At 42.3% G+C, this 14,717-nt stretch overlaps 1 protein-coding gene across 1 annotated transcript in view; it reads right to left on the reverse strand.

The window, feature by feature from the left end:
• Positions 1 to 913: 913 nt before the first annotated feature.
• Positions 914 to 14,717, reverse strand: part of VPS53 (VPS53 subunit of GARP complex) — a 127,145-nt gene continuing 113,341 nt past the window's right edge. The window contains exons 20-22 of the mRNA XM_061175126.1: positions 5,125 to 5,262; positions 3,276 to 3,380; positions 914 to 2,804 (exon numbers count right to left, since the gene is read on the reverse strand). Coding sequence (XP_061031109.1) covers positions 2,634 to 2,804; positions 3,276 to 3,380; positions 5,125 to 5,262 — 414 coding nt within the window. The 3' untranslated portion in view covers positions 914 to 2,633. The remainder of the gene's footprint in view (positions 2,805 to 3,275; positions 3,381 to 5,124; positions 5,263 to 14,717) is intronic.

Consider the following 14,717-nt stretch of genomic DNA (forward strand, 5'->3'; position numbering starts at 1 on the left):
CAACAGTGAGGAAATACATCCTAGCAAATGACATCCATTAATGCTTTAATTAACTGTAGTATTTTATGCTGCGATATGCACCACGAAATTACTTCCAGATGGGGGAAAAATGAATGATATTTACACAAAAAAGCAATCCCTTTATTTCCAGGAATCGATATCTCCCAAAGGTATAGAACCTTGAGGGTCCAGGGGGCTTATCTATTTTGATAAATACTAGAAAGAGACTGGAAAAGTTTCTTTACTGTGTAAAACGTAACAGTACTCTTTCTGCACGCCAGCTTTTCATGTGTCCTTGTTTCCAAGGCTATTGTTTAAATGGCCCAACACAGTTCTAAGGATTTTATTTTTAGCAATCTGACTTGGAGGAGACAAGAAGTGTGAAACACTTGCTTTCACCCTCAAGCAAGTTGGTTATTTTGGAGATTTCTCTTCCTAGAGAGAGGAATTACATTTCCAGCTGTGAACTTGTGGCATTTTCCCTAGCATTCTGTAAACGGGGGACCAGGGCTCCCTGTCCAATGGCAATTCAGGACGGGCTGGTGTCACGTCCCCTGCATCCCCTGCTCGCTCGCCCTGCCCGCCCGTCACTCTTACATTGGTCCTTGGACGTCTGCTTTCCGCCCTGTTCCACCTGCACCGAGGAGCCGCCCGAGGCATGAGAAAGTCGGCGCCCTTTCCTGGGAAAGCCCCAGGTACCGGGTCTTTGTTCTTCAAGAGAGGGAGGCGTGGCAACAGTTAGCTTCAATTCCAGAACTGAATTTGGAGGTCAAAACACCCCGTCCATGGTGGTTCCCGTTTCCCTGTTATGATCCAAACAGAACTTTCTCCAGCCTGGGCACCTCTAACTAGCAATCAGGAAGTCTGTCCAGAGTAAAAACAGCAGTGAACTCTTTATCAATTATAAATTACGAATATTTATTTTAACCACATAAGGTGACTTTAAGTTTTTTTGTTTTCTTTTTTTTAAGGGGCTAGAGAAAGCGGAGGGAAGGAACCGGTACAGTATCTATATAACTTAGCTGAATAACAGAGTTGTTAGCTACTGTTTTTAATCAATGAGTGCTCCTTTATATATATTATTTCCAAGTGACGGTAATAAATAAACCTTCTGTTTGGGGCTTGATCATCAAAACAAGAAGAATCCTAGTCAGTATGGGGACAGCATGATTTCTGCCATGGTCCCTACCACCAACATAAATTCAAAACTCAAGCTGCTGGCTATCAGCAAAAAAAAAAATCTTTACCATTTGGGTACCAGCTCAATTATACAGTAATTACACTTGCTTAGAGTCAGAAAAAATATACATTTATGAAAATGTGCAATAGGAACCCTTCAATAAAGCAAATTTCTGTTACAATGGTTCTTCACAAGAAGTAAGCATTATAATCACCTATGGAACTTTTAAACCTAGATGCTGGGCCCCACTCCAGACTTAACTGATTCACAATCTCCATGCATCTGTACTTGTAAAAAAAAAAAAAGAGCCCCAGGTGATTCTGATGCAGACCCCCCAGATGAGAAACATGCTCTGTCTGTACCGGACGCACACAGGGCATGCAGTGCCCATCAACAAGACACTTAACGTAACTCCTACTGACTTCTGCTGGCTCCTTGGAGATTACTGACAGTGTAATAAATCAAGAAAGCAACTTCCCTGGCTGTGACCACCACCCGGGGGGCAAAACAGCAGCTTGACATCTCAATGCCATTATGGAGACTTCCAGAAAATGACTCCTCGTGAATGAAACACAAAGAGAAGTGTGGATCTGTAAACACTGAGAGTGACAAGAACCAGGCGTGCGAGTCCACTGGGTTTCCAGCTCCCAGGCCGAGGACAGATGGCTGAAGTGGCTGTTTGGAGATGGGCCCATCGCCCCTTCTTTCAAGAGTGGGAAGAGAATGTTAACCTCAATTAGCTCAGGCTGGATAACTTTACCAGAGCCACACCATGGCTATCTGGGCAGAGTGAAATCTATCGACTGAGCTGCCCAGGTGCACCCACAGCCCCTTCCCTGCCCTTCCAGCGCTTTTCTTATTTAGCCAGCTTTTCCTACTAGGGCTTAGCTAAAGGTCACACCTCTTTCTTCCGTCACACCTGTAATCTTCCACTTCATCACTTGGGCCCTAGAGCCAAGCCCAGAGGACATCTCTTAAGGGTCCGGCCACAGAGGGAAACTCCCACAGCTGCAGGTGGAGGAAGGGGTGAGTTCCAGGCTTTCTCACCCACGGTGCTGGGATAGAAGCATGGAAAGGAACAGGACCACATGCCAGAGGGTGTGACTGCGGGGGTGAGGCTACAGAGTCAGCGACAACTGGACCAGTCGGGAGCAGCCCGGGACCAGCAAGTGAAGCACACGGAACCTCCACCCCCAGCTGCCTCTGCTGCAGGAACCAGGGACCATCTCGACTGCCTTTTTATAATCTGGCTGTTACCCGTCTTCTCCGATTAGGACAGGAATTAAGACAGGACATGGGAGAAACATGTGAATGACCCAAATGCCCCAGGAAGTTTCAAGACTGATGATCTTAGAGTCGGGGAAGCACAGGAGAGGTGGGGGGCTTCCGGGGATCTGGGTGCTGGTGGAGGGGGGTGTCACTGGGCCGGGGGAAAAGTGCCCCTTGGACGCTCCTACAGTCTCTTTTTAATTAGCTTCTCCAGTTTGCGGATGCGAGATGACTCCTGTTCTGGAGTTGGAGCCAGGAGGGACAGCGAGCTGGAGCCTTCGGGCCCTGAGGGCGGGGCGGGGAGCCTCTGGCGGAAGAGCTCCAGCATGCTGCTCTGCTCGCTCCTCTTCAGCCCCTGAGGCGGAGAGAGAGAGGAGGGTGACGTCAGCTCTGGCCCCGAAGGGCCCGAGGGCAAGCGCAGTAACTGGTATTCACTGGGCTGAGGATTAACGCTTTCTTCAGGGAGATACCAGCCCTGGGTGGCAGCCTGGGAGAGAATCAGAGGAAGAGAAGAGGCAACAGGAGAGGAGGGAGAAGGGGCTGGGAGGGCGGAGGACAGGCGGCAGGATGCGGGAGGGTAGCCTCCTCTCCAGTGCAGTCCCGCTGAGCCTGGCTCTCTGCTGGGCGCCAGGGTGCCATCAGAACGGGGACCTTCACAGGCCCCGGTTCCTCCTCCTCCTTAAAAGCCTTCTGAGAGTTGGGTCTGCAGCCTGGGCCAGGCACGGGCACTTTGAGATAGCTCCCGGGGGGCCCATATCCCATCCCCCAGGTAACCACCGAGCGTGAGAAGAAGGTGCCCGGGGACAAAACAAAACGCGGAGCTAACCTTCATGTCCAGGATCTTCTGGAAGGTTTCTGTGTTGCAGTCCGTCAGGAGTTTGATGTAGTTGTCCACAAACACCACCAACGGCTCGTGAGGGGCCATCACGACCTACCGAAGGAGAGAGACGAGAGTAGGCCTGCCGGGAACACTCATGATCGGAGGCCGAGGATTATCTTTCCTCACTTGCAGGCCAATCACAAAACGGACTCTGCACGATCTCCTTAGGTGGCAGCAGCAGCTGCAAACCCAGAAATGTCCTGACAGCCTGTTTCATCTGGACATTCAGTTAGAGCAATGTTTCCTAAATTTCCTAAATCATAAATGTAACCTGGATTGCTTCTTAAGTACAGCTTCCTATGTCCCTCCTCTGAAGTTTCTAAAACAGAGGGCCTGGGGGGAGTCCCAGGTGACTTTTTAAATATCAGGACCACGGGAAACACTCTGTTGCAGGGTCCCCTGTTTGAGACATTTCGTAGGTTCGTGGTACCTGCTCCTTCTGTCCTGATGTATCACTGTTCCCGAAGGATGGCCTCAAAAGGCACTGAATTAAATGGATTTTCTCAAAAACAAAAACCCTAGAACAGCCTCACTCTTTTCAAGACTTAAAATCTGGAACTTCATTTAACTACATCCAATTCATGTACCAACAGCAGGAAAGCAATGGCATCGCAACCCTCACATTCACTGCCATTTGGTTTTCAGTGTGGCGTCTGATTTCCTTCCTCCAGCAGACTGTTTTTTTTTTTTCCAGAGGCAACCATTGCTTCAACTTTTTTTTTTTTAATTTTTAAAAATTAATTAATTAATTAATTAATTTGGCTGCGTCGGGTCTTCCGTTGCGACGCACGGGCTTCTCTCTAGTTGTGGCGTGCGGGCTCCAGAGCAAGCAGGCCCAGTAGCTGCGGCGCGCCGGCCAGCAGACTGGTTTTGTTTTGAATTTCTGAGAATATGACTCAGACTGGCAAGGAGTATTCACTCAGAAATTCTCTCTAAACCCTGCTTTCCACCCTGGTGAGTAAACCAGCTAGAGAAGAAATGGATTAGGCTGCTTCCAGTTTCCTCAGGTCAAAGCCTGAGGTCTGTGTGGGCCCCTCACCTGGTCCCACCCATGTCAGGGCCTGCCGCTACTTTTCACTCCTCCATCATTTGAGTCATTCTGTTTGGACACAGACCTGAAGGGCCTGCAGGCCCTGGCCTTCTAAGAGCATCCCCTGACAGTTCCGTTTTTTCTCCAGCCTTCTCTCCCCTCCCCAGTAGGCCCCCTTTCCCCTTGACACATCCAGATGGAAATCATATGCAGGAGCTCAAGGCTTCAGACATTCTCAGCATCATCACCCCATGTATATTGTATTAAATGGGGCTTTAGAAAACCCATTTGCTGATTAGAATCAGTTATGCAACATCTGTTCAAAGTTCCTATAAAGTGGCAGAGTTTAGAGCGCCAAAGAGGCTTACGTGGACCGGAGTAACTGATAGCTGGGCCAGAAACTCCTGCTGAGAAGCAGAGAGATCCCTGACTTAGACCCTGATTCACAGTGACAACGCCACCCAACCTCCGATCTTGGTCAAATCTTATTACAAGAGAATCCCACTACGATGAAGAATTCATTTGTCAGATAGAATTACTGACCCCCCAGTAACAGTGCACTGACTTTCAACAATATCTGATGAGGCCAAAGTCTGGTTCAGCCAAAGAATGTGGACAATCTTTTAGGACTGATAGGCATAGGTCCTAACCTGTGCTTTCAAAGACTAGTACTCAGTACTCCTTGGAATAAACAATCAGATAACCAGGCCCTTTTAACCGAAACCCCCCCCCCCCCCCCCCCCCCGAGGAAGACACAAGCCCCACCTTGAGGATCATCTCCGCTCGGGTCATGCCTTTCACCACGATCTTTGTGTAACTGGCTGGGGCTTTCCTCACCACCTGAGAGCCGATGGAAGGCAGATCGAGCAGGACCATCTTCAGCGAGTGGGTGTCCAGCAGCAGCTGAGGGAAGAGAGCAGAACAGAAGCAGCCGCTTCACAGGGACACGATACCTAGTGTATGCACACTGATAAATAACATTTTCCTGATTTTAAATGTAATACGTTCTCATTGGAGAAAATTCGGAAAATGAACAAATATAAAAGGAAAAACATGAGTTATAATTACTATGACCCAGGAAAAAACAATAAGATGCCACAGTTCAATGTGGTATCATTCCCACCAGTTTGTGTGTGTGTATAACAAGCTAGAGTTATACTGTATAGACAGTTTTACAACCTGGTTTTTCCACTTAATACATGAAGTTTTTTGAATTCTATTTTCCCATCTTGGCAGTCTTTAAAAAAAATCATGATTTTTAATGGCTATACAGTACTCTATGGTGTGTGTGTGTGTAACTTTAATATTTTTAACCATTCCCCTATACTTTGTTTCTAGATTTTTATTATTATAAATAATGAATACTGTGATGAACAGCTGTGTAGATATAATTCTAGGTCTACCAGTGGCATTTCCTTAGGAGACAGTCTTTGGGACAGATCAAAGGATAAGGACATTTGGAAGGTTCTTCTTACATATCCTGAACTGCTTTCTGAATGGAATGTACCTATTTACATAGTGCAGACTGCACCCACATCAGCACTGAAAACTGCCATAAAAATTTTGCTTATTCAACAGGCAAAAAATGGTAATTCCATACTGCTCTATTTTGGATTTCTCTGGATGCTAGTGAGGATGTAGGAGATTAAATCAAATTTAAACATCAGTATCTTGGCAACAAACTGTCTTTTTCATTCTTTCTTTTTTTTTTGGTTCTCTTGGATGCCAATTATTTGGAAGGCTATCAACTTTCCTGATTGCCCACCAACTGCAGGCACAGAAATGGCATATATACACTGGCCTGTTCAGACAGTTTCGAAGAATGGAATCACATGCCCACCAACCAAAGGTAGCAGTAGGGTGACAGTCTCACTACTGCAACTCTGAGGGTCAATCTTATGTTCAGGACAGGGCTTGCTGTATCTGCCACTGCCTGCTCCTCTCAGAAAGCTTTTCATAATTGTATCAAGCAGGGGTGGAATGGTATCCCTTCAGGCCCTATGACACCCTGAATTCTCTCATTCTCCCTGTGCTTTGCTATGGACAGGAGAGTTAGCAACTAACGATAAGACAAACTCATTAATGAGAAACACTATTAACTTAATGGTCATGGTGATTATAATTTTGACAATGGTATAAAAATTTGGAGAAGCCATCAGTGTTTTACTTGGGATAACACAGAGGGAAATATTACTCTCAAAAAATGGTGAGGTATTGAAACAGACTGATTCTGAAGTTTATATGGAGAGGCAAAAGACCCAGAATAGCTAACGCAATATTAAAGGAGAAGAACAAAGTTGGAGGACTGATCCTACCCAACTTCCAGACTTATAATATAGCTACAGTAGGGACTTCCCTGGTGGTCCAGTGGTTAAGACTCCGCACTCCCAATGCAGGGGGCCTGGGTTCGATCCCTGGTCAGGGAACTAGATCCCGTATGCCACAGCTAAAAGATCCCGCATGCCACAACTAAAGATCCTGCATGCTGCAATGAAGATCTCGCACATGGCAACGAAGATCCTGTGTGCCACAACTAAGACCAAGTGCAGTTAAATAAATAAATAAATAAATAAATAAATAAATAAATAAATAAATAAAATAAAATAAAATAAAATAAAATAAAGCTACAGTAATCAAGACAGTTTAGTACTGGTGAAAGAATAGACAAATAGATCAACTGAGAAGAAAAAGCCCAGAAATAAATCCACACAAATATAGTCAACTGATCATTCACAAAGGAGCAAAGGCAATTCAATGGAACAAAGACAGTCTTTCCAACAAATGGTGCTGGAACAGCTGGACATCTATGTTCAAAAAATAAAAATAAAAGGGAATCTAGACACAGACCTTACACCCTTCACAAAAACTAAATCAAAATGGATAACAGACCTAAATGTAAAACAAAAAACTATAAAACTCCTTGAAGATAACATAGGAGAAAACCTAGATGACCTTGGGTATGGTGATGACTTTTTAGATATAACACCAAAGATATGATCTGTGAAAGAAATAATCGATAAACTGGACTTCATTAAAATGAAAAATTTGGGCTTCCCTGGTGGCACAGTGGTTAAGAATCCGCCTGCCAATGCAGGGGACACGGGTTTGAGCCCTGGTCCGGGAAGATCCCACATGCCGCGGAGCAACTAAGCCGTGCGCCACGACTACTGAGCCTGCGCTCTAGAGCCTGCAAGCCACAACTACTGAGCCCACGTGCCTGGAGCCTGTGCTCTGCAACAAGAGAAGCCACTGCAATGAGAAGCCTGCGCACCGCAACAAAGAGTAGCCCCTGCTCGCTGCAACTAGAGAGAGCCTGCACACAGCAACGAAGACCCAACACAGCCAAAAATAAATAAATAAATAAATAAATAAACAAAATTTATTAAAAAAAATAATAATAAAATAAAATGAAAAACTTTTGCTATCCAAAAGACAATGTCAAGGGAATGAGAAGACAAGCCACAGACTGGGAGAAAATATTTGCAAAAGATACATCTTATAAAGGACTGTTATCTAAAATATACAAAGCTTTTTAAGAAAAACTCAACAATAAGAAAACAAACAACCCAACTGAAAAATGGGCCCAAGAGCTTAACAGATACCTCACCAAAGAAGATATATAGATGACAAGTAAGCATTTGAAAAGATGCTCCATATCATTTGTCATCAGGGAAATGCAAATTAAAACAGCCACGAGATACCACTATACACCTATCAGAATGGCTAAAATCTGGAACACTGACAACATCAAATGCTGCTGAGGATGTAGAGCAACAGAACTCTCATTAGTTGCTGGTGGAAATGCAAAATGTTACAGCTACTTTGGAAGACAGTTTGGTGGCTTCTTATATTAAAACTAAACATACTCTAACCATACAATCTAGCAATCATGCTACTCGTTATTTGTCTAGAGTTGAAAACTTATGTTCACACAAAAACTGCACATGGATGTTTTTAACAGCTTTATTCATAATTGCCAAAACTTGGAAGCAAACAAGATAACCTTCAGTAGCTGAATGGAGAAACTGTGGCACACCCAGACAATGGATTATTACTCAGTGCTAAAAAGAAATGAGCTATCAAGATATGAAGGAACCTTAGGGCCTTCCCTGGTGGTGCAATGGTTGGGAATCTGCCTGCCAGTGCAGGGGACACGGGTTCGAGCCCTGGTCCGGGAAGATCCCACATGCCGTGGAGCAACTAAGCCCGTGCGCCACAACTACTGAGCCTGTGCTCCAGAGCCCACCAGCCACAACCACTGAGCCTGCGCCACAACTACTGAAGCCCACGCGCCTAGAGCCCGTGCTCCGCAACAAGAGAAGCCACCGCAATGAGAAGCCCACGCACTGCAATGAAGAGTAGCCCCCGCTCGCCGCAACTAGAGAAAGCTGGCGCGCGGCAACAAAGACCCAACGCAGCCACAAAAAAAAAAAAGATATGAAGGAAACTTAAATGCACATGACTAAGTGAAACGGCCAATCTGAAAAGGCTACATATTGTATGATTCCAACTCTATGACATTCTGGAAAAGGCAAAACTACGGAGGAAGAAAAAGATCAGTGGTTGCCAGGGGTTGGGGGTGGTGGGTAGGATGAACTGGTGGAGCACAGAGGATTTTTAGGGCAGTGAAGCTACTCTGTATAACACCATGATGGTGGATACATGTCATTATACATATGTCCACAGCCACAGACTGTATAACACCAAGAGTGTAAACTGTAACACTGTAATGTAAACTATAGACTTTGAATGATAATGATGTGTCAACACAAGTTCGTTGATTGTAACAAATGTACCACCCTGATAGGAGATGTTGATGATGCGGGAGGCTATGCTTCTGTGGGGCAGGGAGTATACGGGAACTCTCTGTACCTGCCCCTTGACTTTGCTGTGAACCTTAAACTGCTCTAAAAAATATAAAGCCTTAATTTTAAAAAACAGTGGGAAGCTACACTAAGGAAAGAGTAATTTCATGCACTAATGTTGCTATTCGAAGGCCTAAACTCTGTAGGTCATTCAATGGCAGACCAGGAAAGTGCTAGGATATTTTGGACTTTTCTAGGTTTCCAGAGATGAACATTCTTACTCTCCTAGTGTCTGTTTTTTGAGAAGGCCACGGGCTCACAGAGAAAGGCACCCAAGCATTCAGAAGGCAGATAAGTATAGACTGTCAGAGGCACCCCCACAAAGCGGCTGGTATCAGAGTGGTTCCCAGAGCCCCACTGGAAGTGAGCACTGCTCATCCTCAGAGGGAACCCAGCACGTGCCTCTAAAAAACAAGGATGCTCAATTCCATGCAGATTAAAAACCCAGATATAAAAAGAAAAACATTAAGAAGAAAACAGATTATTTCTGTAGGGAAGAGAAGAATGTGAGACAGAGGAAAGATGGAAAAATCTACCTTAAAATAACATAAGTCTATAACAAAAGACACATAAACAAAGTAAAAAGACACAAAGCGGGAGAGGATGTCTGCAATACTGCCAAAGGGATAATACTCAGAACACATAATGATTCCTGAAAATCAGTAAGAAAAAGACCAGCAACCCCAGTAGCAAGAATAACAGCGGTATGGCAAAGATCTGAAAAGGCAACTCACACACACAAAAACAAAACAAAAACAAAAACAAACCAAAAAACCACAACTCAAGCGCTCACAAGGTGTGTGAAATGACACTTAACCTTATTAGTAATCCAGTAAATCAAAACCACAATTGTGTACCATTTCGTACTCATCAGAAAGGCAAAAGTAAAAAGGTAAAAAATACCAAGTGTTGGCATGCATATGGTGCAATGAAACTCACACTTAGGATGAGAGTATAAATTGGTTGAGGCACTTTGGGGGAAACTCAGTACTATTTCCTTACTGGAAGATGTGCATAAGCCGTAACACAGCACTCATATCCTTTAGAAAAATTCTTGCCCATGTAAAAAAACAAAAAAACAAAAAAAAACGATTCCCTGCATCCACTGTTTGTAAAAGCAGAAGACTGAAAACAACCTAAACGCCCATCAACGGTAGAATGGATAAACAAATGGTGGCATATTCATGCAATGGAATATGATATTGAAGTTAAAATGAGTGAACTCAAACAACCTATATCAACATAGATAAATCTCAGAAAACATTATGTTGGGCAAAAAAAGCAAGTGGGGAAATGATATGTATAGTACCATTTGTATAAAGTTTAAAAATGTGTAAAACAAAATTATATATCTTTTGTGAATAGATACACATGTAACATATCAAAACACATACGGGAATGATAAAAATCAAAATCAGAATAGTGATTACCTCTGGACATGTAGGGAGGCGAGCGGAAGGGTAGGGTCCACGGGGGACTTCAGCCATAACTGTAATGATTTACTTTATATAAAAAAGATCTAAAGCAAATGTGGGAGCATGTTAAGATCTGACTAAGCTGAGTGGGAAGCTGATATTCTTGACATTATTTTCTATACTTTTGTTAACTGGAACTATGTCTTTTTCTTCTTCTTCTTTTTTTTCCACACTATGTTATTTGAGGCCTAGTGAGGGTTCAACTTTATCTTCCATACAGCAAAATTTCAGAGCCTTGTCAAAATCAAAGGCATGTCTTGGCATTATTTGCTAGCAGGAAAAAAAAAATCAGTGATTATTTAAAAATGTATGGGGATACTTCCTGTTTTTTCTGTACTTTCTACTTCCCAGAGATATATTATATGCATAAATAATTGTACAGTCTTAAGTGACAGGAAGAGTTTTGAATGAGCCAGACATAACTCTCTAGTGTCTCCCATATTTTGAGAGATAGGGCTTTTTCAATTCCCGGCCAGTCACAATAAAATTTTGTCCTCACCAGACAGCTGTACAGATGGAAACCTTCGTTTCAGGTTTTACCGGAAGTAATGCAGTCAGAAAAGGTGGGAGCTAGTCTGATAGGCTTAGCAGCTGTCTGTGGGCAATGAAGGTGAAAGGCCCCATTTATCATGAAAATTTGCTGGCTTTCATCTTTGAAAATAGCTAAAAGTTCATCCCCTTAGGCATGAGGCATTGGGCAAGAGGTGGCCATCCACCAAATTTGTTTGAGCCTCAGAGATAAATTTTGGGGTGGTGTGGCTCATGTTCTTTATGGGCTACTGGGGTGCAGATCTGGCCAGCATGCTACGCCTGGGAAGGGTCATCACCCAGCAATGGAAAGCTCTGAGGGGTTTACTTCTTAAAGAGCCCCTACAACTCTTGGGGGTCATCATGACTATCACAGTGATGGAAACCTTGAGTAGACAAGATAAAAGGCCCACTGCTAGAAGGTAAAGGACCATATATACAACGCTAAGTTTCAACGAGGTGACACAGAAGAGACAGTTCAAGATATGAAGAATGGATGGACCAAGGTGAGGACACGCCCAGTTTCTTTCCTCTTTTTTTTAAAATTTAGGTGTAACTTTCATACAGTAAAGTACACAAAGACCAAGTACATAGCTTGATAAACTATTACATATGTATACACCTATTGCCTCATTAAAGATATGGGACATTTCTCCATCGACAGAAGAATGGATAAAGAGATGTGGCATATATATATATGGCATATAAGATGTTATGGAAAAACCCGAACGAACTTTTTGGCCAACCCAACACACACACACACACACACACACACACACACACACACACACACACACACACGCAAAATGGAATACTACTCAGCCATAAAAAGAATGAAATAATGCCATTTGCAGCAACATGGATGGACCTAGAGATTATCATACTAAGTGAAGTAAGTCAGACAGAGAAAGACAAATATCATATGATATCACTTATATTTGGAATCTAAATGAAATGATAGAAATGAACTTATTTACAAAACAGAAACAGACTCACAGACACAGAAAACAAACTTATGGTTACCAAAGGGGAAAGGGCAGGGGGATAAATTAGGAGTTTGGGATTAGCAGATAACACACTACTATATATAAAATAGATGAACAATAAAGTTCTACTATATAGCACAGGGAACTATATTCAGTATCTTGTAATAACCTATAATGGAAAAGAGTATGAAAAAGAATATACACATATATAATTGAATCACTCTGCTGTACACCAGAAATTAATACAATATTATAAATCAACTATACTTCAATTTTTAAAAAATTAAAAAAAAAAAAAGATATGGGACATTTCTTGCATCCCAGAAGGCTCCCTCAGGTTCTCTTCCAGTCAACGCTCTCCCTTCCTTCCTAACGAAGATGACCACTCTTCTGCCCTCTGTCACTCAGGATTTGTCTACTGCTCATTAATGTGCTATGAACATTCTTGTATATGCCTTTGGTGGCCATACGCCCTTATTTCTCTGGGGTGGCATCTACGCAGAATTGCCGGTTCAAGGAGTAAGCATACGTTTAGCTTTAGTACAGACTGCCAGATAGTTGTCCAATTTGGTTGTGCCGATTTCCATTCCTACCAGTAATGCATGAAAGTTCCAGTTGCTTCACATCCTCACCAACACTTGGTATCGTTGGCCTTTTTAATTTTAGCCATTCTAATATCATTGTGACTTTAATTTACATTTCCCTGGATGATTAATATGATTTTTGGCTTTTTTGGTGAGCCTCTTTCTGAAGTGCCTATTCAAATCTTTTGTCATTTTTCTACTGGTTGATCATCTTTTTCTAATTGATTTGTTGAGGTTTTTTTTTAAGTAATTTTTTCAACTTTATTGAGGAATAATTGACAAATATACTTTAACTGCATATACTTAAAGTGTACAAGGTGATTATTTGATATACATATATATTGTGCAATGATAACCAAGATCAAGATAATTAACTCTCCTTTTGTGTATGTGGTAAGAATGCTTAAGATCTACTCTCAGTAAATTTCAAGTATATCATACCATATTATTAATTACAGTCACCATGCTGTACATTAGGTCCTTAGAACTTATTCATCTTAGAACTGAAAGTGTGCACCCTTTGACCTACATCTCCCCATTTCCCCCTTCCCCCAGCCCCTGGCAACTAACATTCTATTCCCTGTTTCTATGAAATTGGTTTTTTTTTTTTCCTTTTAAGATTCCACATATAAGTGATATGTTGAGAGATTTCAAAAAGTATATACTTAGAATATGAGTACTTTGTTACATATATTGCAAATATCATCTGCTACTCTGGCTTGTCTTTTGAGAAAAAGAAGTCCTTAATTTTAAGTACTCCAAATAATCTCTTCTTTTATGATTGGTACTTTTAATGTTTTGTTAAGGAATCTTTGCCTAACCCACGGTCATAAAAATATTCTCTTATTAGCTTCCAGAAGTTTTGTTGTCTTATCTTTCACTTTCAGAGCTATAATCCACCTGGAATTGATTTTTTAAAAACTGAGATACAATATACCATAAAATTCACCTTTTAAAAGTGTACCATTCAGTGCCAGACATCTCAACACGCCACAAATAAATTCCATACCCATTAGCGATCACATCTCTTTTCCTCCTCTCCTCCACCCCTTGCCAACCATTAGTCTACTTTCTGTCTTGTGGATTTGCCTGTTCTGGACATTCCATATAAATGGAATCATACGTTATGTGATCTTTTGTCTGTGGCTTCTTTCACTTAGCATAATGTTCTCAAGGTTCATCTATGTTGTAGCATGTGTAAGTATTTCACTTCTATTTAGAGCTGGATAATATTCCCTTGTAAGATTAGACCATTTTCTTTATCCATTCATCAACTGATGGGCATTTGAGTTGTTTCTACTTTTTGGCTATTATGAATAACGCTGCTTTGAATAACGCTGCACAAGTGTTTGCGTGAACATACTTTTCCAATTCTTTTGGGTTTCTATCTAGGAGTGGAATTGCTGGGTTACATGGGAACTCTATGTTTAACATTTTGAGAAACTGCCAAACTGTTTCCCAAAATGGCTGCAGCATTTTCCATTTCCAGTGTATGAGGGTTCTAATTTCTCCACATCCTTGCTGGAACTGACTTTCCTATATGGTGTGTGGTTAAAGTCAAGATTAATTTTTTTCCCACGTGGATATTCAATTACCCAGCACTGTTTACTGAGAAGACCATCCCTTCCCAACAGAATCAGTGCCGTTTTTGTCATAAATCAAGTGTCTATGTATGTGTGGGTCTATTTCTGAACCTGATTCTGCTCTCTTGGCCCATTTGTCCCTGTGTGCTTAATTACTTCAGCATTAAAATAAGTCTTGGTATCCTGAGGTTTAAATCCTCCAACTCTGTGTTCTTTCTTTAGAGTTATTTTAGCTATTCTTGGTCTCTGCACTTCCATCCAACTTTTAGAATCAACTTATCAATTTCCATTCACAACCACATCCATCCCACCCCTACTGGGATTTTATTGTATCTAG

This window comes from Eubalaena glacialis, chromosome 19 (genome assembly GCF_028564815.1).
Source record: "Eubalaena glacialis isolate mEubGla1 chromosome 19, mEubGla1.1.hap2.+ XY, whole genome shotgun sequence".
NCBI classification, from domain to species: Eukaryota; Metazoa; Chordata; class Mammalia; order Artiodactyla; family Balaenidae; genus Eubalaena; species Eubalaena glacialis.